This window comes from Xiphias gladius, chromosome 7 (genome assembly GCF_016859285.1).
Source record: "Xiphias gladius isolate SHS-SW01 ecotype Sanya breed wild chromosome 7, ASM1685928v1, whole genome shotgun sequence".
Lineage (NCBI taxonomy): Eukaryota > Metazoa > Chordata > Actinopteri > Istiophoriformes > Xiphiidae > Xiphias > Xiphias gladius.
In genome coordinates this window covers 24,505,794-24,530,717 of record NC_053406.1, presented here as the reverse complement: position 1 = coordinate 24,530,717, position 24,924 = coordinate 24,505,794, and the positions used below count along the sequence as shown (strand labels likewise).

The 24,924-nt window shown below is 44.3% G+C and overlaps 3 protein-coding genes across 8 annotated transcripts; 1 reads left to right on the top strand and 2 right to left on the bottom strand.

Moving 5' to 3' along the window:
* Positions 1-384: 384 nt before the first annotated feature.
* On the bottom strand, positions 385-3,289 carry b3gnt2l (UDP-GlcNAc:betaGal beta-1,3-N-acetylglucosaminyltransferase 2, like). Of its 2 annotated transcripts, none has more exons than XM_040130266.1 (2): positions 3,127-3,289; positions 385-2,111 (listed from the first exon to the last, which is right to left on the bottom strand). In XM_040130266.1, exon 2 carries the CDS (start codon positions 1,967-1,969, stop codon positions 689-691), a length of 1,281 nt encoding a protein of 426 aa, XP_039986200.1. In that variant the 5' UTR covers positions 1,970-2,111; positions 3,127-3,289; the 3' UTR covers positions 385-688. The 2 variants fall into 2 exon arrangements, with proteins under 2 accessions (XP_039986200.1, XP_039986201.1); XM_040130267.1 differs by lacking the exon at positions 3,127-3,289 and adding an exon at positions 2,606-3,006.
* A 575-nt stretch (positions 3,290-3,864) lies between these two features.
* napab (N-ethylmaleimide-sensitive factor attachment protein, alpha b) lies at positions 3,865-9,279 on the bottom strand. The gene is made up of 11 exons (XM_040130319.1): positions 9,005-9,279; positions 7,706-7,785; positions 7,483-7,599; positions 6,977-7,023; positions 6,761-6,838; positions 6,547-6,602; positions 6,226-6,310; positions 6,019-6,123; positions 5,864-5,932; positions 5,247-5,297; positions 3,865-4,717 (listed from the first exon to the last, which is right to left on the bottom strand). Exons 1-11 carry the CDS (start codon positions 9,100-9,102, stop codon positions 4,616-4,618), a joined length of 888 nt encoding a protein of 295 aa, XP_039986253.1. The 5' UTR covers positions 9,103-9,279; the 3' UTR covers positions 3,865-4,615.
* A 2,092-nt stretch (positions 9,280-11,371) lies between these two features.
* bicra (BRD4 interacting chromatin remodeling complex associated protein) lies at positions 11,372-24,326 on the top strand. 5 transcript variants are annotated; one of them, XM_040130316.1, is made up of 15 exons: positions 11,372-11,471; positions 13,500-13,545; positions 13,648-13,693; positions 14,256-14,321; positions 14,592-16,685; positions 16,873-17,061; positions 18,513-19,124; positions 19,637-19,847; positions 19,945-20,042; positions 20,205-20,339; positions 20,462-20,511; positions 20,605-20,753; positions 20,863-20,957; positions 21,056-21,158; positions 21,259-24,326. In XM_040130316.1, exons 2-15 carry the CDS (start codon positions 13,505-13,507, stop codon positions 23,205-23,207), a joined length of 5,838 nt encoding a protein of 1,945 aa, XP_039986250.1. In that variant the 5' UTR covers positions 11,372-11,471; positions 13,500-13,504; the 3' UTR covers positions 23,208-24,326. The 5 variants fall into 5 exon arrangements, with proteins under 5 accessions (XP_039986250.1, XP_039986248.1, XP_039986251.1 ...); XM_040130314.1 differs by having other exon boundaries at positions 21,053-21,158; XM_040130315.1 differs by lacking the exon at positions 11,372-11,471 and adding an exon at positions 13,104-13,229 and having other exon boundaries at positions 21,053-21,158.
* Positions 24,327-24,924: the final 598 nt, after the last annotated feature.

The following is a 24,924-nucleotide window of genomic DNA, read 5'->3' as shown; positions in this document are numbered from 1 at the left end:
ACGAATGCATCATGCATCTAAAATAATCATACAGTTCTGAGTTCTGAATAAACGGTGGAAGTTTACCCCTGTTGCGTATGTTCTCTCTCCTGTAACTGTCTTATTAACCAACTATGGTATTTAACAGGTTTCCTTGTGTATCACTGAGGTGACTGATTTAGCTGTAGCGCATTAAAGAGCTTAGCTGTTTCGACGGTTTTTAAGTATACACACCCAAATTTTAGATGGGTTTGTATGCTGTTACACACTACACTCAAACCCAGAATTGTACGCTCATCCAGCTGTTACATGATTGGCAGTTTGTGGAAAATAAACTATAAAACTTTCAATTGTCTTGATCATTTATTTATTAATTTAATTTTTTTTTTTAAGTCGGTAGGAAAGTGGGTTAATGACGCATCTAAACAGTGTACAACTTGACTCGGCAGTGCAATATATGGATCCTTCCTTAGCATTGCAAGTTTGAAAATGTCTTCCTATGTCATCCAGACCCGCTGAAACTTAAAAATGCAACTTTACTGCAGATTTGGTGACAGAACTGCTCTGCATTTTTTCATGGTAAAAGTTTGAGTCCTTGCACGACGCCGAAGATACATAGTGTAAAATCCTCAACTATAATCGCTCCTGCGGGATCATCTTTAAACAGGACAGTGGTGCAATCGCTGCATCTTTTCCTCACCAGTCCAGTTCAACAAGTCAACAAGGGGCTGTGAATACCCTTCCACAGCTTCTTCATCTGCGGTGGCGAGCGCTGGTGAATCAGAATAAGATCTTTATGCACGCACAAATTCTCACGATCCTGCGCCTTGACGTCAAAGGTCTGAAAGCCTGCGTGTGCCTCGGGAGAAACCCCCAGAGCCTTAGCGCACATCCCAGTGTACACATCATCGATGGGGAAGAAGGGAATGACACGTGAAACTGAATACAGAGGTTTCAGCAACACTCCAGAGATAAGAAAGCCGCCTCCACCAGCGTAAGCAGGGTATGGGCCGTCATAGAAGCTCAGGGGGATGTAGTATTTGATGTTGGGGTCTCTGAGGGGATTTGCTGTGCTTATGACATGTCCAACATACAACCGGGATGCTTTAGAGGCCTTCAGAGACTGCAGGTAGCTGAGCAATGCCGGTGTGTTGACAAACACATCGTCGTCCCCACTGAAGACGAAGTTGACACGAGGACAGTGTTTCAGTGTCCACTGGAGGAACATGTTCATTTTAAGCGTCAGGTTCAAGAGGGATTCTTGGAAATCCCACTGCAAGAGGTCCCCAAAGTGTTGTGCTTCAAATGACAGCAGCGGGTTGAGGTCAGGGTCATCCGGCGGGGAGTTACCCAGGAGGAACACTGTGCGCACTCTCAGTCCTCTCTGATACACCCCCTCTCGACCCCAGGTCTCCCGCACCGCCTGTCTCTGCTCAAAGTTCCCAGGGGTCGACTTGATGGCGAACAGCAGGAAGGTCCGGTTGGCTCCCTCCCCTTCGCCGGAGATGCACTTGCTAGGTTGATTGATCAGGACTGGAGAGGACCTGCAGTTCATGCCCTGCAAAAAGTCCTGGAATAAGGCAGGGTAGGAGGTGAAGTCGTGCACGTTGGTTTGCAGGAGCTCTTGATTGGTCTCCCTGCAGCGAGACCAATGGGAGTCAGGTCTGAGAGGGGTTCTCCCCTCGTCCAGCTTCCTGAGGACCAAGTACAGCAGACGGTTCCAGTAAGCTCGATTTTGAGGGATGGTCTGTCTGAGTCCATCAGAAACGGACACGTTGTGGACGTCAGGGTGAGGCCTGGTGACGCTTTCCGGTTTGGAGGATTGTGCTTTCACATCGCTGTCGTGGACCTGGAGGCTAAGATGCTTCAGGAGGTCCTCCGGTCCAGCCCTGCGGCTGTAGGTCGTCTCCAGGTGTAGGGTCGAGTAGAAGAAGATCAGAAATAAGGTGACGAGGAGAACCATAGCACTGAAAGTGTGAATGCGTCTCATTGGCTCGAGGTAAGTAAGCTAAGCTTTGTGGTGCGCGGTTCCTAGAAATGGATCATATTTCAGGGGAGATGGTCCTGGGACCTGTCGGGTTATTGCCTTCACGTTACACAGACTCTGTCAGCAGGTGACACACAGTTTGGACCTGCAACACAAAAAAAAAAGAAATACAGAGCTGACAGGACACACTTGTGTAAATGAATGCATCACAAACTTTACGGCCTTGAACAGACTAGAGATTCAGTCGAAATGATTGATTATCTTCAGTAAGAACAGTATTTAATGGGTAACATATGGGACATAGTGGAAGCCCGTTTTACTGAAAGAACACCTGTTGACCAAATTAGTTATGGTTTTTAGTCTGACATAACATTGGGGCAAGTGACTGCTTTTATACTCTCGCCCCCCTGACAATGAGTAAAATTTCTAGATGCTGAGGGAAAATGAGGCTCTTCAACTTGACAGGGACAATCGAATAACACGCCCTCTAAATCAAGACTTTCTCACTACTTCAAGTGGCACTGTTTGCCACATTAAGTGGGCTGGTGGAGCGTGAACGTGCTAAAGCCCCCCAGCCCCTTTTCTTTCTTTCTTTTAAATTAAAAATGGTCTGCTTTCAGCGCTAATATGTACAGTTACAGTTCAAAGGTAGATCTGTTCCCTCGTCGCCGCAGGTGATGCGGTCTTGATCTACCGGGACGCTCCTGAACACACCCTTCTCTCCAGTGTTTAATTAGAGGCAAAGAGACTCTGGACAAATATCAAAAAGGAGGGGAGTCCCGAGAGGCCCCGCTGGTTAAACCGAGTCCCAACAAACGAAGAACACACCTGAGGTCTCCGAATCGTGAAATGCATATGGATATACCTTAGATTACATGTTGTCCTGTTATGATCCCTTCAAATGCGTGAGACCGTTTTTTTTTTTTAAACGGATTCATGTCAGCATGGCTCGATTTTAAAAAATAAATAAAAAAATCGATAAACCTGCCTGGACTCAACAGTCAAGCAAACCCAGTTACAAAGACACCTGTGCGGCAGGTGAGACCTCTAACCTTAAGTTCGAAAAAGAAAAAAGAAAAAAAAAGTTAAACCAGTCACAAAGATGATGAAGATTTAACAATCAAGTTGTGTTAAAAAAAAAAAAAAAAAAAAATACTTACTACACCCGAGGTGAACGCACATCGAGTGAAAGCTGAAGCGTGTGCCTGAAGCGACAGAAGAGCAAATGAGTATCCGGGAATCTCTGGGTCCTAATGACAGGTGAGCAGAGGATGCACGAAACGGCATCGTTTGTTTCCGGGCCCGCGTCGTCCCGTTCGACGTGACCAGGGCGGCGACGTGAGCGCGCATGCAGGTGCGGATCCGTGCATGAGGTGCGATCGGGAAGCTGACTTCGCGCAGCGGAGCAGGCAGACGGAGGCCACGCCCAGGATGCTGTTCTGGGACAGGTTTATTCAAAAACGTTTGACAGGAACAAAAAAAAAAACAAAAAAACACCGATACACACGTTATTTAAGACCAGCTGTCCAGTGACAAAATCATCGGGGGGATACACGGGCACAGTGATCGGATCTGTAAAGCTCCGTTTTCGTCGCTGTATTGCATCTGGTGCAGGCCTTAAAAAAACAAAAAACAAAAAAACTTTTTTTCCCAGCCTGTTTAGTTAAGACAGAAAAACTTACACAATTCAGACATTTAGAAAAAAAAAAAAACACACACTTGAGAAGTAACTCCTGTACAGTGGAAAACAACCGTTGCTAGTTTTTCTCATCCATACCAAACCATGCAAATGTTCAAAAAGGTGATGAGCTTTTTTTTTTTTGTGGAATAAAATGCACTTTAAATGACAATGACAAAAAAAACAATTAGCTAATTCATTGATAACGCTTAAGAAAAGCATTATTTATTGATTTTATTGGTTTAAAATTTTCATCAAATCTAGCTGTTCACGTCCTGAGAACTTGGCAGTATAAGGCAGAGGGGGTATTTTCCATGGAATGACCTCAGGGACTCGTGGAGTCTCTGCCTGGAGAGGAGCTCCGCTGCTGAGATGAAGTGCTGTTTAATTAGAGATGCCCCGTTAGGATCTACAGTATACTCAAGCGCTCAAAAGTACCAAAAAAAAAAATCAACGTGACTGCTGTTAGTCGATACTGGCATTTTGGTCAGTGTAGTTTATTCTAAAGCACAACCTGGAAAATATATTTTGTAGATCAAAGTGTTAATAAATTGGCATAATCTCATCAATTTTATAACAATGAAAATAGAAATAAAGCCTTTATTATGCAAGTGTGCTGGTTTGAGTATCTGGTATTGCAGCCCAATTATAAAAATTTTAACAAATATTAGGAAAAAATACCTGTATCATAACAAAATACAACTAACGTACTGTTTGCAGTGTGCACTCAGGAAAATAGTGTTCATACCTATAAAGGACCATAATGTTTGGGAGCGTTGAGTGGATTAAAAAGGCAAGAAAACAATACTGCAGATGCTAGGAAGGAAACACAGTGTCTGTATCTGCGAAGGTATATAAGGGCTAAGGGTCAGAAAGCTAAGATGGCCGCTAGAATGGAAGTAACAGGCTCGAGGCAGAACGAAGGATGCAAGTCGGTGGACGAGGGGCTCGAGGACGAGCGAGGAGGGAAGTCAGCGAAGGTCGCTCTCCTCTTCCTGTATGGTTTTCTTGATGCGCAGAAGCATGGTGGTGAGCCACTGGTCCAATCGGGAAATGGTGTCGTATTCCTTCACCTGAGACACGAGTAGCAAATATCACCAAAAGGACCCAGAGTCCAAATGTTAGAAAACACACCAAAGAAAAAAACAAGAAAAAGAGAAAGAATAGTAAAGGTTGAGTTGTATGGTGTGGCATTTTTGTTTTTGTTCTGGTTTTTATTTACCCAATCTAAAAGTAATAGCATAAAACAATCTGTTTTTTGTTTTTTAAACATACACACACCGACTTGTTGACTTCCACAGTTTGTGTCAAGAAATAACTATCAATCTTTCTCATACATGGAAGTTCAAACTGACACGTTCTGATTCACATGAGTTATACTGAAGTTCACCGTATCTACAGAGACTCCGGTCACCAACTAATAGTTACGTTTTTTTGGCTGGTATCCCATCACTTCACTCACGGGTAAACATTATGGCACCGAAGCGACACTGATGTGGGTCCGGGATTTATGAACTTACTGCCGCAGAAACTTCAAACAGCCTCAATTAAAAAACCTTGGCTACATGCCTTTATTCTGGTGAAAGAAAACTGTCAACTCACCGAATCGGTGTAGGCCTCCACATTCTGTTCTTCATAGGCATCTAGAAGTTTCTGGTTAGATAAAAACATTTTTTACAACAATGCTGTACAGAGCCCAACACATGTCCTGAGGGTTAAAGGAAATGCAGAAACTTTTTGTGACACAACTGAGATGCCAAGAAAAAAAATAGAAGTACACAGAACAAAACAAAATAAAATAAAATAAACCAGGCTGCAATACTAAGCCTACGTGCTGGTGATCGTTAGAAAATGAATTATTACTTTATTACAGTTATTACAGTTTTTAAACAATCGGCATGGCTTTCTTACTCCAATCAGAACTGGCCTCAAGCGCACTGAGCTGACTGGTGATCACAATGTCCCTCAGTGCTACTGAGGGGCATGCAGATGTTAGCGAGTTCAAGAACCCGTCATCGACAGTTTTTATTGGAAAGAACGACAACAGCGGCAGAGACCAGAGCGGAAAGAAGCCGAGAGCAGCGGCCGGCCAGTTGGAAGGCTTATCCAGCAGACTGTCAAATTAAAGTGCTCTCCATCAGCCTCGCCTCCCTACACCTGGAGGATTATTCACTGTTTTCGTTTGAGGATTTCAGAGCCAAAACACCACCAAAGCCTACCTTCAACAGTTTGCATTCTCTCGAGTCTGAAAAGGCCGGAAACATTTCTTCGTACTTCTGCACAGCAAGCTGGGTGACAAGAGGATGAATATTAGAGCAGTGGCTCTCCTGTTACAATTGCTTTACATGGACACAAGTTCTGCGCTACGGCTTACTTTTGCATTCAGCATGTCTACACAGAAGTGACAGAGCGCTGCCTTGAAGAAGTGATCCTTGGCACTGTATTTCAGGAGCGTACTGTCCATTGCATGGGTTCCAACCTAAAAATCCCAAAGCACAGTCGAGGTTTGTTTTGTTACTACAGCTCCTGGACCAACTGAGCAACATGGTGAGATGAGGGCTGCTGGTGAGCATTATCTCACCTGTTCATAGATCTCGATAGCTTTTGGGTACTGCTCCAGCTGAGCTGCGTAGGTTGCTACTTTTAGAAGGCACTTGTTTGCTGAACTAAAAGGAAAAAAAAAAAAAATCGAGAAGTTTCTCATACCACACATATTCACCGAAATCAAGGGTCAAAGACACAGCAAGTAATGCAACTGCACGGTTATAAAACAAAGATGTAGAATGAAAAGAAATTGCGTCGATAATAAGTAAATTGAAAGAAAAAACAATATGCATCAGCCTGTAAAACATTATGCGCTCAGAGCAAACAAGGGGAAATATTACTCAGTCAAAATAGTCACCTGGTGGATTCTTCCCCTTTGTAATAATCTGCTGCCTGTTCATAATGAGCGATGGCCTGGAATGGAAATTGGGCAAAATGGGACATGCTTGCTCTTAACAAGAGATTATTTGACAGTTTAAAACAACGGATCAGCAGTTAAACTGGAAGCAAGAACCTGCTCTAGAACAGGTAACATGTAACATAATAAACATAGTTCAGACATTTCATCTGACCTTGTCGATGTCCACCAGCTCTGTCTCATATATTTCAGCAATGGTTATGTGATGTTTGGCTGCGATGGTGAAGCGCCCCTGAATCCAAGAAACACGTGAGAGAAGAGATCAACGGGGGGGGGGGGTACATGTTACATAAGTGAATCAGATGCTGAGCATAAATGGGCTTTTTCAAAGTAAATAATTTGAAGAAACTGCCCCTGTTTACAGACTCACCATATCAGTGTATATCTCTATAGCTCGGTTTAGGCAGTTTATGGCCTCTGTTGAGAAAAATAACAGTATTTAGACAGGTGACGTATTTTAAGACCACAACACTGCAGTTATTCAGTGAATTCACATCAATAAAAGAACAGATTAAGACTAAACCTAGATTTCAAAGATCAACAAAAATCAGAAGCAACCAGTTGTGAGAAGTGCAAGGTTCAAGGTGAGAGTCCCTTTAACAATGTTCCTGTGACTGGTCTTGATGTCATTATTTATTTACACTTTTCTCCAGGGTAAAGCATTCACTTGTCCACATCCCCATTTGTTAACTGCACCGTGGGAAGAGCCGTAAATAAAGCCTGTAAAGGTCTTCGTCTGGAACATCTCAGAGACATTATTTGACACCGGCTTTATGTACGTGGTCCACTGGAACTGGGACAGCAGCTTGTAACAGTCATTGCAAGTGAACTTCAGCAGCTATATATAGCCCGTGCATGGTGATGAGTAATGATTACCTTGTGGATCTGCTTTTTTGAAGGCGTTTCCAGCATCTATGAAGTTAGTCGCCGCATCGTGTTTGCTCTGCATCTGCAGGTGAAGGCGAGCAGCTTGGGAGAACGCATTTCCTGCAGCTGAAAAGAAAATGTTGCATGTTAGAGGATGGCAAGTCTTTCCAGACATAAACAAGGAAAAGTCAATCATTATTACCATTTGAATGAAAAAGTGTAATCATCTTACCACACCAATTTTTGGCCATTTTGTACATGTTGGCTGCCCTCACATACATGTCACAGGCCTCTTCCTGCTTGGAGGAACCCCTGTGTGACAGCACACGTGTTTAGTCAAACAAGGCATTTTCATTTACTTTTTTTAAATTCTAATTGCTTGAGTTCACAGACTTTGGATAGACTCATACAGACTATTGCTGGGTGATCCCGGCAAATATCAGGTGCCCTAATGGCTTTAAGTCAATACCTAGATAATGATAATGTAAGGATGTTTCGGGGATGCCACATGACTGACAGGGGCATTCACTCACTTCACTACGCCATAAAAAGTCAAATAAGTTCAGAAAGTTGTGTATTTTAACTCCCAGTTGCAATCTTGTGCAATGTAATGACACCAAACTGGGCTAGACAATAATTCAATATTACTGTTAACTTATGCTCAGGGGAATCATATGGTGCAGTAATGAACATATTGTGTCCAAATTAATGAGTGTGAGCAACACAGTTTATTACACCGAACATCAACTTGATTATATTGTATGTGATTTTACATTTACTGGGCAAATTATTTTTTATTTATTTATTTATTTATTAATACCATGATAGAACTTACACAACTTGCGTCCCCTGAGCCTTTAGATTTCTGAGTTAAGCAAAAACCCACTTGAATAGTCTTTGGATTGATACATCCACGATTAGCCGCACTGGTGGGTGATGGGCTTATCTTCTTCCTCGCTACCTCGCTAAATCTGATGCAACTCACAAATCCATTCCACTCCGCTATTGTAAACAAATGTGATTGTCGTGCGATTTGCGCCTCACGACCGAGTGACCTTGCAAAATTCACCCAGGTGATGGCGCTACAGCTGGAACACTTCAGGCAATATTAAAAAAAAAAAAAAAAAGAAATGTTGCAAAATTTTGTCTTTTATTATAAGCTCATCCGGACCTGACATGACTAAGTTGCCCCTAAACGATCATTGCGGCAGCTGGCACTGTGTAAGCGATGCTCGTTTACTGCCGCATACAGCTTTATTTTTGTAATTTTTCAGATATGTGTTAAGCAGTGGTCCTAAGGGAAGACGACGCTGTGTATGTAGCTCAACTGCAGCGTTGGCCACACTCGCATAACACTGATCGAAACAACTTAACGTCAGGCACAGAGCAGCCCAGTCTTTGTCTTTGTTTGGTTGTTGTTGTTGTTGTTGTTGTTGTTGTTGTTGTTGTTTTTGACAGCTAACCACCTTCCGCGTACTTGGCCCTTAGCTTGACAAAAATTAGCCCAACTCGAGCTAGCCGACGTACTCACCCAAACAGCGCTCCGAAAAACGACTGCGATGACTTTAATTTCTTTTCGGCCTCGGCCATTAGGGCCGATGCTTCCTTGTCTTTCCCGCTATTGTCCATGTTCGTGTCGCTGCGCTGATTTCGACGAGGAGCGAGCAAATGGGAAAGCCAGCAAACTCGCTAACCAGTGCTAGCAGCTGCGGGTTTGCCTTGTCACATCACCAGCCGCGAAGTAACCATCACCTCTGTCATGTGACACGGGACGTTGCAGACACCGCTGCCACTGCGTTCAGGTGCTCTTCGTAACCGCCACACCCCCGTATCCCCCGAGCTATAACTTGTTAAAAAGGACACTCCTGTTTAATTCAGTAACAAACAATGACATACCAGGCAAATATTAACCAGACTACGGCCTAAATTACGATGATATCAAACACTAATAATTTTCATATATTGTCAAACAACACCTTCTAAATTATATCTTTTGTATCTTTTCGCCAACATGTAAGTGTAATAATTCTGACAACATAAAGGCATCTTGTGATAAATGTATGGCCCATATAAAATGAATATGAGTCTATGATGCTGGCCATATTTGCACAATGCACAAATGTATTCCCCTTGGCTATTCCCGAAATCTAATGAACATCAGATCATACTTATATACTGTAGTACATACTTTATATTATTCAGTTGTCCTACTGAGCTAAAATATCATGTCGTGTCATTTGATTATTTACATTAGTAAGTAACTTAATTTATATAAGTAAATAAATGTCTTTATATCAGTTGCATAAGTAACAGTGAGACAGTTGTGGAAGTAAGGTGGTCTTTATTTCCCTGCCAGGATGCTCATTAACTGCAAATTAGTCTTTTGGAGTTTAGGTAATTTTTCCTGAGCCCTGCGTAGTAATGCAGCAGATGACATTGTACGATTAGATGATGTTACAAAAGTTAAATCTTATGCACAAAATGTGTATTTGAAAAAGAAAAAGTCAAGCCAAAATGAGAAGGAAGATTTAGCCTAGATCTTTTATCTTAGTGAGATTCCTTTAGCAGCTCTGATGCAGTGAAGTGAAATCTGAGTGGAGAGAGCAATCATTCACTTTCTCCTCCAACATTTTTTCTGCAGACTGTTCAGGAATTCATATCATAAACTCTCTGATGTCAGATTTACTTTTCTTGTCTATCCCGTTTCTTAAATGTTAGGACGGCAAAACTACAGAACTGTGATGATTGCAAAGCGCTTGCTTGACTGTTTAAGGATATTTTGTGACATTATATAATAATTTCGCTAGTTGGGATCATTCTTAATGATAATAATAACATTTCATAATGTTACGGAATATGTTTTTCCTGCGCTTCCATGCTGAAATGTTTCAGCTCAGTTAAACTTTTTGAGCATCATCCGCTTATTTAAGGTCTTGCCACAACATCTGCAGCATTTAGGACTGAACACTGAGTGTGCTATTCCCATTTTAACACATTTATTTATCCCTCTTCAACCATTTTAATATAGACCTTTTTTGTTCATCATTCCACTGCAGAATCTTGTTGTATTGGGTTATAAACAAATGGCCATGAACTTGGTAAAAGAGGGTTGGGACGCACTATTTTACACAAGTCATAGTGTCTAAAAAGCTCCCTATACTGATTCAGCCGGCAAACCTATGTTGTCCCAGGTTTCAGTTTGGGCTTTGGACCAGGATGCATAGCTGTGGGTCTGTCTTTCGTCTCTATTTAAAAAAAAATATTATTTAAATTTATCTCTTATTTTTATACTTTATTTAGTCATTTTGTTATTGTAAAGAATTTAGCCATGAATTGCATCATTTGTTTTACCAACCTCATTGTTTTTGTGATTTATATTAAGTGCCTGCTGCAACACTGCAATTTCCCTTTGGCATTCCCTTTGACTTTTTTGGCATCAATAAAGTACTCTATCTATCTATCTATCTATCTATCTATGGTGGTTTCTGTGAGACAAATTTCCAATGTTTTCCCAAACTTTGTCTAAGTGGACCTTGGTGTTGAGGACTTACAGAGGCAAAAAGCCTTGAAAACTGTGCAAGTACCGTATGTGCAACTTTGTCTTGACATTTTACTATTGGTCAGGGATGCAAAAAACGAGGTCTGATCGGTCACCCCTGTTTCCAGGCTTTAATTTCGTACTCTTTTCCACGTAGGGGATTTTTTGACGTGTGATATGTTTGTTTGATTACAATGCACGATCACAAATTTTAAAAAATGTTTTTTTACTCCATCTTTGGAGGAAAAAAGCAGCAGACCAACTTCACTGGGGAAAAATGCTCAACCTAAATCTTAAACCTTTAGTGAAAGCGCATGTCGACAAGGAGCATAGAACAGCCACAGATTTCAATCAGGCAAAACGGAAGTCTGCTGTTTCCTGCCTGTAGTTGGGTCCTGTACAGCAGCCCGTGCGAGGCTGTCCTGGAGACCCCGCGCTGCCTGCACCTCTATCGTCTCGGGTGAGTTTGTTATAAAACAGCATTTTTATCTATTAATTTGAATAACTGTTACAAACCTGCGGTATACACGCACTGCGGACAACCCGCAAACTGCACCGGTGCCGCAATCGAAACGCCATGCTGCTGCACGACCCGAAAAACATAGTCATTTTCCACCGAATTCCCAAGCATACCCCCCTCATCCAAGAGTATTCCAACATTAACTCATATTTTGCTTGCAAGGAGAGACAGATAGCTCGATGCGCAATTGCGTTTACACTTCTAAGCAAACAATACTGCCTTTTCTTGGCTGAATCGAGGTGCTGTTGTGCAATGCGAGTGTTAAAAATGTGTCAGTCGGTGGTTTGTTTTGAATGTCAAAGGCTCAAGCTAGCCGTACGTCTGAATATTGTTGATAGCTGCTTGGCTTAGCAGGCTAGCTAGCTAGGCTAACGAAATTCAACCCAGATGCATCAAAATGCTGTAAATAGAGGCGAAACGGGTTTTTGAAATCAAACGTTTTATAAAAGTAAAGTCTTAAGTCAGTCGCGTAGTGGTTAAAGAACGTATATTGTAACAAATCGCCAAATTATGCACGGGAAGCTATTTTGAAAACACCAGCTAGCATTTAGCTAGCCGCTTGCAGCGTCTCCATTCATATCCTGCGCACTGGCACTGGCACTGCTTTGACCGAGTAATGGCTACGATCCGCTGTTTTTTTTTTTTTTCTTTTCTTTTTTCTTAGAGCGGCAATCGGGTATACGTCCCCTTGATAACCTCGGTAATATGTTGGCTTGAATTATTTGGCGACCTGTTGTTATTTTGTTACTGCAAGTGTTGTGCACAGCTGTGGAGACTTGTGGTAAATTCAGCGACAGCCCGCATTCGAAATCTGTCCAGGCTGTGTGAAAACCGCGCGTTTTCAGTTTGTTGTCTATTTCTATCTGCTATTTCTCGGTTGGAAGCGAACATATCTGCTGCTTGATCTCCCGATGAGTTCATAACGGCACATGGTTTTCTTTATATTGGTTAATATATGAAAAACATAATTAAGGTGGGTTACTTAAATAAAGTTTACATCTCAACACATAAACCCATCTCCATCATCAGTTGCGATATGTCACAAGTGTTAATGCAGTTGAAATCCAACATCTGTCCATAGTTGTTTCTGTGCGTGCTTAGTTTTCACAAGACTCGCAGCAAACTAGATGTCGGACAGCAATATGTGATGTAATGTTTTGAGTCATTACTCTTGATTTCAATGTGAGATTAAAAAAAAAAAAAGCTATTCAATCTTGGCGTTGATTGATTTTTAACAATTATTTTTAGACATGTAGACTAAATAAAATAAATACTGGTGTCTATATTTGGTCTGTTGTGGAATTTGTAAGGACAATTAGTAAATCAAGTAATTATTTTATAACAATAGCCCAAAAAAGAAAAGAAAAAACGTTTTTTCTTTTAAGATGGTTTAAGGACTTATGTGTAACCCATGATATCTACTAGTTGTTAAGAAGCTTAATTAAACGTTATTTTGGACATAAATTAGTCTTGTGTGATACATCAAAATAAAAAAAAAATCTAGACTAACAATCTGAAAGCAATATATTAAAATTGTTTCTGTTTTGTGGTTCTGTTTTGCACAGTGTGTAGTTTAGCAACACCACAGAGAGAGGTTTATTTCCTGTAAGGACCAATCCATGCCGAAAATGTGTGATAATGATATTGTGCAGAGCTTTGCTGAAAGAATTCACCAAATGTCATTTTAATTGTTGACTGGTAAGTGATTGTTAATAATGTATAACAACATGACATTAGTCCTTGCCACACTGAGGTACAGGAGCATTTGAAAAAGATCTTACGGTTTTTTAGTTGTTAATCATCAGATTTGGCTAAATCCTGTAAGAGTAAAGCTATAAATCACCACTCAAACCTCAATGTACCACTAAATATTGAGCTAAAATATCACACAATGTGCTGTTTTTATGAGTGTATTTATAATGAAATAAATCATCCCTGGACTTTAAATCTTTTTCATCTTTTTAACAGTTGTCATGGATGATGAAGACGGCAGGTGCCTTCTAGATGTAATTTGGTAAGTCATTGTTAAAAAAAGTGCAAGATCAGTTTGATATTATAACAAGTTGCTCAGTCGTCTCTTTCGTCCTGTTGTGAATCACATTGTTTTCTCCTGCAGTGACCCAGAAGCTCTCAATGACTTTCTTCATGGATCTGAGACCCATGTGAGTACAAGAGAAAAAAAAGTTAAAGAAGTCACATCTGTTAGGCTTGTGATTTCTAGTTTCAATAAATGGGTTTGTAATTGATGTGATGAGGAGTCTTTATTGTGCGTATTTTGGTTGGACCTTGCGTGACTCCGTACTTTCAGATTACACGTTGATGTACCCTGAAACCCACGCCCCAACTGCTTACAATTATTTTATTTTATTTATTTTGTTTTGTTTTTTTACTGCTTTCTCTGCTTAATGGTTGTCTTTGCTTTTTGATTGCACAATTCATGGTTTCAGCCTGCCTTCCCTTTTTTATTAGGCTAATTCAAGAAAGGAGAAATGCTATTACTAACGCTTCCCAACTCTGTTATTCCTATCATTTGCGCCCCCCCCCCCCTCACTTTTCTTTTTGCTGGTTCTTTAAAATCTGGGTTCTCTGGACTGTATTCTTTCCTTTCCTTGCCCTCCTCCTCTGTTTGATGGTCTGTATGTTTCTCTGTCCTGGTGGCTTTTGCCTGCTGGTTTGGGTGCCTTTGGTTTCTGTCTGTCATATCCTGGGTGGGTGTGTCTATAGTTGGACACTGACGACCTTTTGGATGGTTCGAGTGACCCCTCCAGCTCGTTCTTCTCTACCACTGGGGTGAGTAAAATCCCCCAATCCTCCTCCTTCTGTTTTCTATCCATCTATGTAGCATGCATCTTCAAATACCCTCCCTTTCCACTAACATACCTAAACTTTACAAACTTTGATTTGCCGCGATGTGACAAGAGGTTTTTGTGGGGTTTTCATGTCTGCAATTCTGCGTTAACTCTGTTACACTCCTCGCCATCACATCTAGATCTAGCCATGAAAATTCATCCATCACCTGGTTTCACTTCTTCCCTCTGTCCTTTCCTCCTTTCCTTAAAGGGCCATGTTCCAGAGGTCCAGCCTGCAGTCCAGCTGTCGGCCAGTGAGCCGGCAGGCCTGCCCAGAGTCAGTGTTGACCTGGACTTCCTGGAGGATGATGACATCTTGGGAGGATCCCCAGGTGGTGAAGGTGGGAGCAATGGCATTGGGACAAATCACGAGCCATGTGACATCCTGCAGCAGAGCTTGGCTGAAGCTAACATCACAGAGCAAAGCTTACAGGAGGCAGAGGCTGAGCTGGACCTGGGCTCCTTTGGAATTCCAGGTCTTACACAGGTGGTTCAGACACTGCCTGATGCCAGCCTCTCTGGGGCTGGAGGCACTGCTGTGGGTGTAGGCATAGGTGTTGGTGTTGGAGGAGCAGCGGCAATTTTCCCTGGGTCAGCCCAGAGCACCACTGCTACTCCTCCCAATGCCACAGCAGACATGCTGGGGTCAGTGCTGGCTCAGCAGGGCCTTCAGCTCCAATCCCAGGTCATGAACAAGGCCATTAGTGTTCAGCCATTTATGCAGCCTGTGGGCCTGGGAAATGTGACGCTACAACCCATTTCGAGTCTCCAAGCTCTTCCTAATGGGAGTCAGTCTGGACATTTGGGTATCGGACAGATTCAGGTTGTGGGTCAGCCCACAGTCATGACTATCAATCAGTCTGGGCAGCCAATCCTGGCTAAAGCCATGGGTGGTTACCAGCTGCACCAGTCTGGGCCAGAGGTTTCAGGTGCTGGTTCTCAGCCGGGGCTTGGAGGCTCAGGAGGTGGACTTCTGATCCAAGGTAACAAAGCCACTTTGGGATCTCCAGCTTTAAATGGACCGGCTGTTTGTGTCAGCAGCACAAACAGCAGCAGTGGTGGTACAATGACTGCTCCTGCCGGGCTTGTGGGCTTTGGCAGTAACCCTCTAAGTTCAGGAATTGGATCCCAGACGCAGACTCAAGGCCAAATCATGCAGAATGTGATCATCCAGCGCACACCAACACCCATTCAGCCTAAACCCCCTCAGGGGGGAGCCATCCAACCGAAACTCTTCAAACAGCAGCAACAGCAGCAGCAGCAGCAGCAGCAGCCAGCACCCCAATCCCTGCAAAACGATGCCCACAAGGCTATAGGGCTGCAGCAACTTCCAGTTTCTGCTGCTCAGAATGTAGCCTTCCTGACAGGAAAGCCAGGCTCTAACGTTGTTCTGAGTACTCAAGCCACAACACAAGGCCCCCAGTTTCAACAAACCCTGTTCAAGCAACAAGCAGCACAACCATCTGGCAAACCCCTCAGTGTACACTTGTTAAACCAACCAGGCAGCATCGTCATTCCCCCTCAGACAGTTCTGCAAGGTCAGAACCACCAGTTTCTCCTGCCACAGCTACAGGCAGGTGGGCAGATCCTGACCCAGCACCCTGGGGGGCACATCATAACTAGCCAGGGTCCTGGTGGACAGCTCATTGCAAACCAGATTTTAACTGCAAACCAGAACATCAACTTGGGTCAGGTGTTGACTTCACAGGGCCACCCTGGGGCTGCCCACATCCTCTCTGGACCCATTCAGATCCAGCCTGGCCAGATGAGCACACCCACACTCTTTCAGATGCCTGTCTCATTGGCTCAGAGTCAAAGCCAGACACAGACCCACACTGTCTCAGGTCATGCCCAGACAGTAATACAGGGCATGCCCATCCAGAACTCCCTGACCATGCTGAGTCAGGTGGAGGGGCTGAGCCCGGCAGTCACCCTTCAGCCAGCCCTGCAACCTCAGCCAGGTGGAGTCCCCAGCAGCAGCAGCACAGGAGCAGCAACAATGGCTCAAGGCCAGCCTGGAGAGTGTGTTACTGTGCTGGGTAGCTCCACAGACCAGGCTGCTCATCCCGCTCAGCAGCATGTGCCGCAGTCCTCTATCCTCACCATGCAACCGGCTTCCTCTGTGTCCGCGGCTATCACAGTACCCTCCTCTTCTCCGTCCATGTCTGTGTCCACCTCTTCCTCTGTCACAGCAGTGGGGCTGGTCCCCCCTCAGGCTCAGCATAGTCCAGGGAGGTTACTGCTCACCAACCAGGGCTCCAGTATGATCTTGAGCCAGGAGTCTCTGCAGATGTTCCTGCAACAGGTCAGTGTTCAACGCTTTGCATGTTTGTTTTAATTGTGTACAGTTAACATTGTCTTAAAAATGAAATAACATGCACGGAGTGATATCTTGATCTGACCTCTTTGGTTTACTATTCTACTCCCCCTTCCCTCCAATCCCCTTCCTCCTTCCCTCCCTCATCCTGAAATGGTAAACGTACTCCTATCAGGAGCAGCACCACCAAACAGAGAATGAGTCAACCCCCTCTGTGGGCGTACCAGCGTCTGTAATCGTCAGCAGCAACAACATCACTGCTCTGGCCCCCGCTGTCCATGACAGCCAATTAACTGACTCTTGGGTGGGTCAGAGCCACAGTCCTTCCCCTGGCCCCTCCCACATGACAGCAGTGGTAAAGCAGGTAGAAATGCCCCTTTATGTTAAGCCCCACCCACTTGTTGCTGCTGCTGCCGCCACAACATTAGGTTATCTCACCTTTCCCCATCACTGCTCTGTACTTCTCTTCTGCATTTGTCATCGCTTCCATGGCTCTCCCCATTGCTATGCAGATCCTAAGTGCAAAAATTACTGATTTGCTTGCAGCTTTTGTGTGTTTCTAACATGGCTTCGTTCTATGTAAAGGCATGTTCATTCCACCTGTTCATGTGTATTGTGTTTTAACCACTCTGCTTTTGTAATATTTAACTTTATCCACCTGTATAGAATTTCAGACTGGTAATCAAGTGCCAGGATTTTTTTTTGTTTGTATGTTTGTTTGTTTTTAACTAAAGTTATTTTTTAACTAATTTGGTATGTTTTTCATTCATTCTACGTATCTTGTAACAGAATTCAAAAACCATGCTCATGCCTACTAGAAGAGTTACCAAGGTGCCAAGTGCATCCTCTTTACGTTTTTACTAACACTGACTTTATCAGCTCACCTTGCTCGATCAAAATCAATCAACTCACTTTCATCTGCTGCATCACTGACCAATGATTGATCAACGGATCCACACCTCTCAACCCTGCACTTCTCATTTAGACTCTTATGTGCTTACAGTGCCACTCCCCATTGTAACCCCTAGTCTGACCGGTATAATGTCTCCCAAACCAAAATTACATACTCCCCTGACTCCCGTCCCGGAAGTTTTCAGATCACCTTCTACTTAACCATCACAGTCCCGCAGATCTTGACTTCTTGCTTTTGTCAACTGTTTTTCTTTCTGGCTCGCCAGTGATCATTGCTCCCTTTTTATGTTTAATCCTACTCAAATGCTAGAAAAAAATCATTGTGCTTCTACTACCTTTACTTCAGCAACTACTCGATTTTAAAGTCTAACACTTTGCTTTTGTGTTGTTTGGTGTTGTTTTAGCCACGGTTGTGTAATTTTGTATCTGGGTTGGGCGATAATTCCATATTTTTCTGTATTGATTTCCAGTGTAATTGTATTGTGATAATACGAGTGTAATTAAACCCCAACAGAATAGGTTTTTGAGGCGTTTGTTTTCCATGTGTGAAAAGTTTTGTCTGATGCAATGCATGAAAGTGTAATGCTATCATTGTATTAAACAACACTATAAGTATTTTACATATGACTATGCATACATTTGGCATATCGTTATAAATTTTGATATCAAAAAGATTTTCTAATTAAGATTGTGAAATAGCCATATCGCCCAGCCCTATTCTGTTTATAGCATCAAATCTCGAACCCTGTACTAGGATCACATTTACTATATACTGTGTTCATGTAGAACTTTTTGTGTGTTCTATTTTTGTGTTTAATGTCCCGATTTCAACCTGTGTTAAAATATTGTTTACACTCTTGAATCAGATACACATACTGATATGTTGTGATTCCACTACTTCAGGTACCCTCCAGTGGACATCAGCAGCCTCTCAAGATCCAGGGCATGTCCCCCTCAACAGCCTTGACCACTCACACCACAGCCCCCCCAGTGGCAGACAGCCCCCAGCCTTCTCAGTCTCCTCTCACTCTGAGCCAGCAGATCCAGTCACCACACCATCAGCAGCAGTCACGTCCTCCCTCTCAGCCTCAGCCACAGTCTCAGACTCCCTCCCGCTCCTGCACACCCTCATCTCACCCTCCGCTCTTTATTGTCCATAACCAAATTGCAGAGTCTCCCCAACAAGGTCCACAAGTCCAGCCGCCGCAGACACACATTCAAGTTCAGCTTCAGACGCAGCCACGGCCAGCCTCTCAGCCTGCCCCCTATCAACAAGATATGCCTCCTATGTCACAGTCACCTAAGCCTCCTCCTGCACCGCCCGCACAGCACCAGTTCACTGCGCCTCCTGTCAGCACTTCTGCTACTGCCATGGTGAAAGCCCAGGTTCCCATCCAGGGCCTGACAGCAGAGCAGCAGCACCACCTGCAATTCGTAGGAGCGCAAATTCAGACCCTGTCAGGCATCACCCAGCCCTCACCTCAGCAGAAACAGTTGCTGGATAAGCTGCACCAGGTATTGTCCCAGTTCACCTCAAAATTAGCTTAATGAAAACGTGTTACAGAAAATCAAAGCAATCAGGGGTCTAAGCAATAAAACCATCTTGTGTATTTTGGCTTCACATGCTACTTTTTCACTTCATATGAGCTGGTTAGTGGGTTTTTGTTTTGTTTTTTAAGAAACTGATACAGCTCACACATTGGTAGACGTTAATACATTTGATACATATATGCACATATGTGGTTGTGAATGTTTTCAAGCAGTCACATTAGTTCAATATATTGAAAATAGGGGAAAACCATCTCTTAGGCTAATCCTTGCAATAAGTGAGTTTTGCTTTTGCACTCTTTTACACTGTTTGTAGAAAGTCAGTGTTAAACTCATCAGACTGACCTGGTGATTGGATTTGCGCTCAACTTAACAGTACATATCAGGAGTATGAGTAGGCTCCTGGAAGCCAAATTAGTTCATCTAGAGTTTTTTTGTGTACAAAAACATGGAAGCAGACTGTTCTGATGTGTTTTCAGTTCCAGCAGAACATCCTGCTGCAGGCCAAGCAGCCTGCTCAGCCTCCTCAGCCTCAGCCTCCACAGCCTCAAGTCACCAGTCAGTTCAGTTCCCAGCAAGATGTGCCTGTTGATAAAGTCGTGATTGCATCAACAGCCAGCACTGGTACGCCTGCTCAGCTTCCCTCTGTGCTGCAGCCGACGTCAGTGCTCGTCAAAACCCCTGCTACAGGTTAGACCCAGTTTACCATTAACGGTGCAAAACGGCGGGACCCTGAACACACCTTGAAGTTTTTCCCTTTGTAATGATTTGTTTCCTCTTATTTTAGCATCAAGTGACTTACAGGTATTCTCAGGAGCCCAAGGGCCAGCTGGAGCAATGGTGAATCAGACTATCACTCCTGCCAGCCTTACACAGCCTGCACAGGTAGATAATGTTACAAAGCCAGTTCCCCCAAGGACTGGATGGTGGTTATTGTGCACTGTTGTGTGCTAGCTGTTCTACATTTTCATTCAACACTGAGTTTCAAAATGATAGTTTGTTCTGTATTTCGTCAGTTTCTGAATTTCTTTCTCAATTTCCCCGTAGGTTCAGCCAAAGCCGGGAGTGATCAGCTCAGTTGGTGGGATGACTCTGGGGAAAGGTGGGATGCAGATACAGGTGTTAGGAGCTAGTCTGACTCAAATGCCTGCTCCACAGCCGCCAGCTCCGGCACAAACTCAGGTAAAGTAGTGTCACTTCATCTTAATGAGGTCCTTTAAAAAAAAAAAAAACCTACATCTAATGTTTAAGCTTCAGTCTGAAGGTTTTAATTCCTGGTTTTCATCTCTTTGCTTACATTACAGACAACAACAATGAAGATGCCTTTCAGCGCAGAGCCCAGCAAAGAAGCCAGGTGTGTGCATCAGGCATTTTATTTGCTACTTTAACTGTATAAAAATTTCAAATTTTTTTGTGAATAGTTTTCTTTATACACACCTCATTGCAGGATGCTAGAACAGCTGAGGAAACAGCAGGGTTCAGTGCTTCACCCAAACTACAGTGCTCCTTTCCACTCTTTTGAGGACACACTGCACAGACTGCTGCCTTACCATCTCTACCAGGGAACTGCCAACTCTTCTCAAGACTATCAAAAAGGTGACAAACTCCATTGCGTCTAGTGCAGAGGATATACAGTTTAGTACCTTTTTTTTTTTTCTCCCAAATTCAAGATCTTCATGGAAATTTTGGTTTTTCTTGTGCACAGTGGATGATGAATTTGAGAGGGTCTCCTGCCAGCTGCTGAAAAGGACGCAGGCCATGCTGGATAAATATCGCTACCTGCTCTTCGCCGAGTCAAAAGTAAGTTTATAAACTAGCATTCTCACCGCAGGTCTCGTTGTCTCCTTTGTCCTGAATTGATTTTGAAATGACGCTTTTTGGCATTTAAACCTGAGCAGAGACTGGGCCCCTCGGCAGAGATGGTGATGATTGACCGGATGTTCATTCAGGAGGAGAAGATTGCGTTGAATCAGGACAGGATATTGGCCAAGGAGAGACCAGGTACCCTACCGCTGTCTGTCATACATTGTCGTCTTCATCTAAATTGAATGCTCCTGTGTATGTGTATGCTAATGACATAATTCTATTTATTTCATTGCAGAGGAGTTTGTAGCAAATGCGCGCATGTTGGAGAGTGTAGTTTCATCCCAAGAGAAATCCTCTTCTGCTGAGCAGACCTCACTGAGTGGGGGTGTAGCAGCTGCTGCCCCTGCCCCAGGACCTGCTGCTCCTGCCCCAGCCCCTCTGCCAAACATCACCCCAAACCCTCCTCCTGCACCCACTCCAGCTCCAGCTCCAGCTCCAGCTCCAGCTCCAGCTCCAGCTTCAGCTTCAGCTCCAGCTTCAGCTCCTGCTCCTGCTGCTGCTGCTGCTGCTGCTCCTGCTCCTGCTCCTGCTCCTGCTCCTGCTCCTGCTTCTGCTCCTCCTGCCACCCCTCCTGTCACCCCTTTCCCCCCTACCAAACTGGTAATAAAGCAGGGTGGAGGTGGAGCTTCTGTGTCCTGGTCCAGCAGCTGTCCACCGCCTCCAGCTGCAGCCAGCAAGCTGGTGGCCGAACCCACCAGCCAGAGCTCCTCCTTCAGTCGTGCTCCAGCAGCATCTTCCTCTTTCTCGTCCTCGACCTTCAATTCTCAAGCAGCTGACGATGACGACGCTCTCCCACAGAGAACCAGCAAACCGCCTATCAAGACCTACGAGGCTCGCAGGAGAATTGGCTTGAAGCTGAAGATCAAGCAGGATCAAACGGGGTTCAGTAAGGTGGTCCATAACACTGCCTTAGATCCAGTGCACACACCTCAACCTCAGCAAAGCAGCCAGTCCATATCCCAGGCTCAGACTCAGTCTGAAGCTGCTGTACCGCATCCAACTCATCCAAAGTCCCACCCTTTATCAGCTCCTCCTACTACAGTCATCAGAACTCAGTCCCCCGTATGCACTGCTTCTTCTGTCTCATCAGTCACCATAGCAACCACTCAGTGTAACCCACCACTGAGAGGTAATGTTCCCCCCAATGCAGCCCCATCTTCCTCTACCTCTTCCTCTCATACTTGGTCATCGTCGTCGTCGTCCTCCTCCTCTTCCTCCACCACCACCACCACCACCACCACCACCACCACCACTCAAATGAATGGGACATTGGATCATCACGACATGGGTGGGGTCAAACACAATCCTGCCTCCACTGTCAATCCCTCGCCGACAACCTGCCGCCTCCCCCTTCGAAAAACCTACCGGGAAAACATTAGTCCCCGGGTCAGACCTGGTGTACCGGGGGGAGGAGACGAAAGTTTGTCCTACCCCAGACCCACGCCATCACCCCCCAGGCACGAGGCCTCATCTCCTCCCTCAGAGCGGACAGTGATAGCCAGTGTGAAGGTGGAGAAAAGAGGCAGGGAGGCCTCACACACTCACACAGAGTCGAGCCACGAAAGGGGCCGTTTAGGGAGTGCAATGCAGGGGCTGGACGAAGTGGACGAGGTGTTTAACCGCGGTATCAAAACCGCGCAACACCATCATCTCCCGCAGCTCCTGGACAAGGAAGGGGCAAAGGAGAGAGCAGAGGAGCACACAGAGCAAGAGACAGATGTAAGTAAATACAAGAGGGCGGGTGGAAAAAATAGACATAGGGTAGGTGGGACATTCAGAATGGACCAGCATGCCCCTGGACCTCCCTCTCCAGAGTCCTCCTTCACACGAGACTCTTTGCTTCCTGCCAAACGCTGCAAATCAGACTCCCCCGACATGGATAACGCCAGCTTCTCCAGTGGCAGCCCCCAGGAAGACTCTCTGAAGGAGCACCTGCAGTGCGCCATCGACGGCATCCTAAACCTGCAGCAGGAGCCCTCTGCCCGCGGGCACCACATTAAAGGGGGCAACAGCAGGCCCCACCAACACCAAAGCCAGCGCCCAGGGGGCTCGGCAGCTTCATCCCACAGACCCTCAGCCCCACCCCCCTCCTCTGCTTCCTCATCCTCCTCCTTGGCCCAGCACCCTCAGGTCGGTGGCCGTGGCCACAATGGCAGCCTGGTGCCCCAGACTCAAAGCAGATAACAGCCCCTCAGCCCCAGGCCGGACTGACAAGGGGGAACTAACAGACAGATTTGGAGGCAGGGGAAGGGGGGCACTGTGAAAACAGTATCACTGTACTACTCTGCCAAGCTGTGTTGGCTTTGTTTGTCCATTTGAATTGTCCAGATATTTCTTTGTCATCTATAGCTTGAGGTATACCCGTGGTGGAATAAGTGTGAGTGCAGTCTAAGGTAAAGCTGTGTCTGTGAGTTGCAGACTTGAAGATGCCTGCCGTTTTGTATGTGTTCTGTCAGCCAAGCTCGCGAAAACGAGATGAAATTGTCAAGAGGTTGCTGTTCTCTATTTCTTTCCTCCTTTTTCACTTTTGATCTTTTCTCTTTCTCACTCACTATTCATACATTCCTTTCATGTGGCCTGAGCACCAGTCCACAAAGGTTCATCTCCTGGTTTAAACAGTGTCCCAGTGAGCATAAGGCAGCTCGTGTAAACTGTTCAGAAGACAACAGTCTTCTTTAACTGGCTTTTGCCTCTCAGCTGCCAGGCTCATGCTGTAAAAGGTCACAATACATACAGAGTCTCCCTTTATCAGCCAGATTGAATTCTCTTATCACTAAGATAATGCTGCCCTACCAATGCAAACAGCACATGCTAAAACTATAGTCCACCTCCTTTCAAGAAATAAATTTCTTTAGAAAGTAAATACACTCAGAAGCTCAGTTACACTGCTCACGAGGCAACTGCTCATTGTTTTCAATCGGCAAAATCCAGTAGCTTCATCCTCCACGATTCCTGCATTTCATACAGACACCACATGCATTTTTAAGTAAAACGTGTTGAGAAAATCATTTGGAAAACTGAAGTTGTTCTACTTCTGGCTGCTTGTGGGTACTGTAGTACCGTGTCATCAAGATGTAAATGAACGTGTAAGGGAATTCAGTTATTTTCTGCTTCTGATGTCCGATGATTTTCCGGGTTCCTGTTTTTAGACAAGGCCTCCACACACACACCTGCCCGCCTGTTACTTACGATGCCAGGTTAGGACTTTATGCATTTAGTCAGCAGGGGGCAGGTCAGTTTTAACTGCTGATATTCTGTGTTCTCTCTCTGTTTCATATTTCTGCAACTGTGTCCCTGCCTACCGCGTGTTTTTTTTTTTTTTTTTTTTGTCTTTTTTTTTTTTTTTTTTTTTTAAACCTGGTGGACAATTCAAACACAAACACAGCACAAGCATTGAAATGGAAAAAAAGGAACAATAATAATGTACAAAAAGACCGTGAGAGAATTTGAAGTATAGTATTACAGATTAATTTTGTATTGTATTTATTGTGTATAATGACACTTTTTAAAAAGAAATGTACATTTAGTAAAACTGTAAATTAAACCTTGCTTCTTTTATGAAACATTGCAGGTCTTCTAGTCATTTGTCCGGCGGGTTTCTGGATACATTCCTCTGAATGAGTAATGATGACCGAGGAGCACTGTATGATAGTCAGGAGGGGATGGTGATAATGGTGGCGGCAGTGGGGTGTGTTCTCTGCAAGACAACCACCAGGTGGTGCATGGCAGTGGAGAAGTGGGAGGAGGAAGAGAGCTTAGACCGAAGAGGGGAGTAACTGTCACATCTTCAAACGAATGACACATTACAGTAGGTTGAGGAGAAAAAAAACTCTTAAATAATTGAACAACGTGGAGAAGTTAGAAGCCGCAGCTCGAGGGGTGGAGCATGAGGTTGTGTGTA

What these genes read in the sequence shown, in the direction of transcription:
- b3gnt2l (XM_040130266.1), bottom strand. Translation starts at nt 1,969, where the DNA reads ATGAGACGCATTCACACTTTCAGTGCTATGGTTCTCCTCGTCACCTTA.
- napab (XM_040130319.1), bottom strand. Translation starts at nt 9,102, where the DNA reads ATGGACAATAGCGGGAAAGACAAGGAAGCATCGGCCCTAATGGCCGAG. An exon ending in CTATCGAGATCTATGAACAG is followed by an intron (nt 6,124 to 6,225) that starts GTGAGATAATGC and finishes TGGGATTTTTAG; the next exon opens with GTTGGAACCCATGCAATGGA. An exon ending in TAGACATGCTGAATGCAAAA is followed by an intron (nt 5,933 to 6,018) that starts GTAAGCCGTAGC and finishes CTTGTCACCCAG; the next exon opens with CTTGCTGTGCAGAAGTACGA.
- bicra (XM_040130314.1), top strand. Translation starts at nt 13,505, where the DNA reads ATGGATGATGAAGACGGCAGGTGCCTTCTAGATGTAATTTG. An exon ending in TGCTGGATAAGCTGCACCAG is followed by an intron (nt 19,125 to 19,636) that starts GTATTGTCCCAG and finishes ATGTGTTTTCAG; the next exon opens with TTCCAGCAGAACATCCTGCT. An exon ending in GCCTTACACAGCCTGCACAG is followed by an intron (nt 20,043 to 20,204) that starts GTAGATAATGTT and finishes ATTTCCCCGTAG; the next exon opens with GTTCAGCCAAAGCCGGGAGT.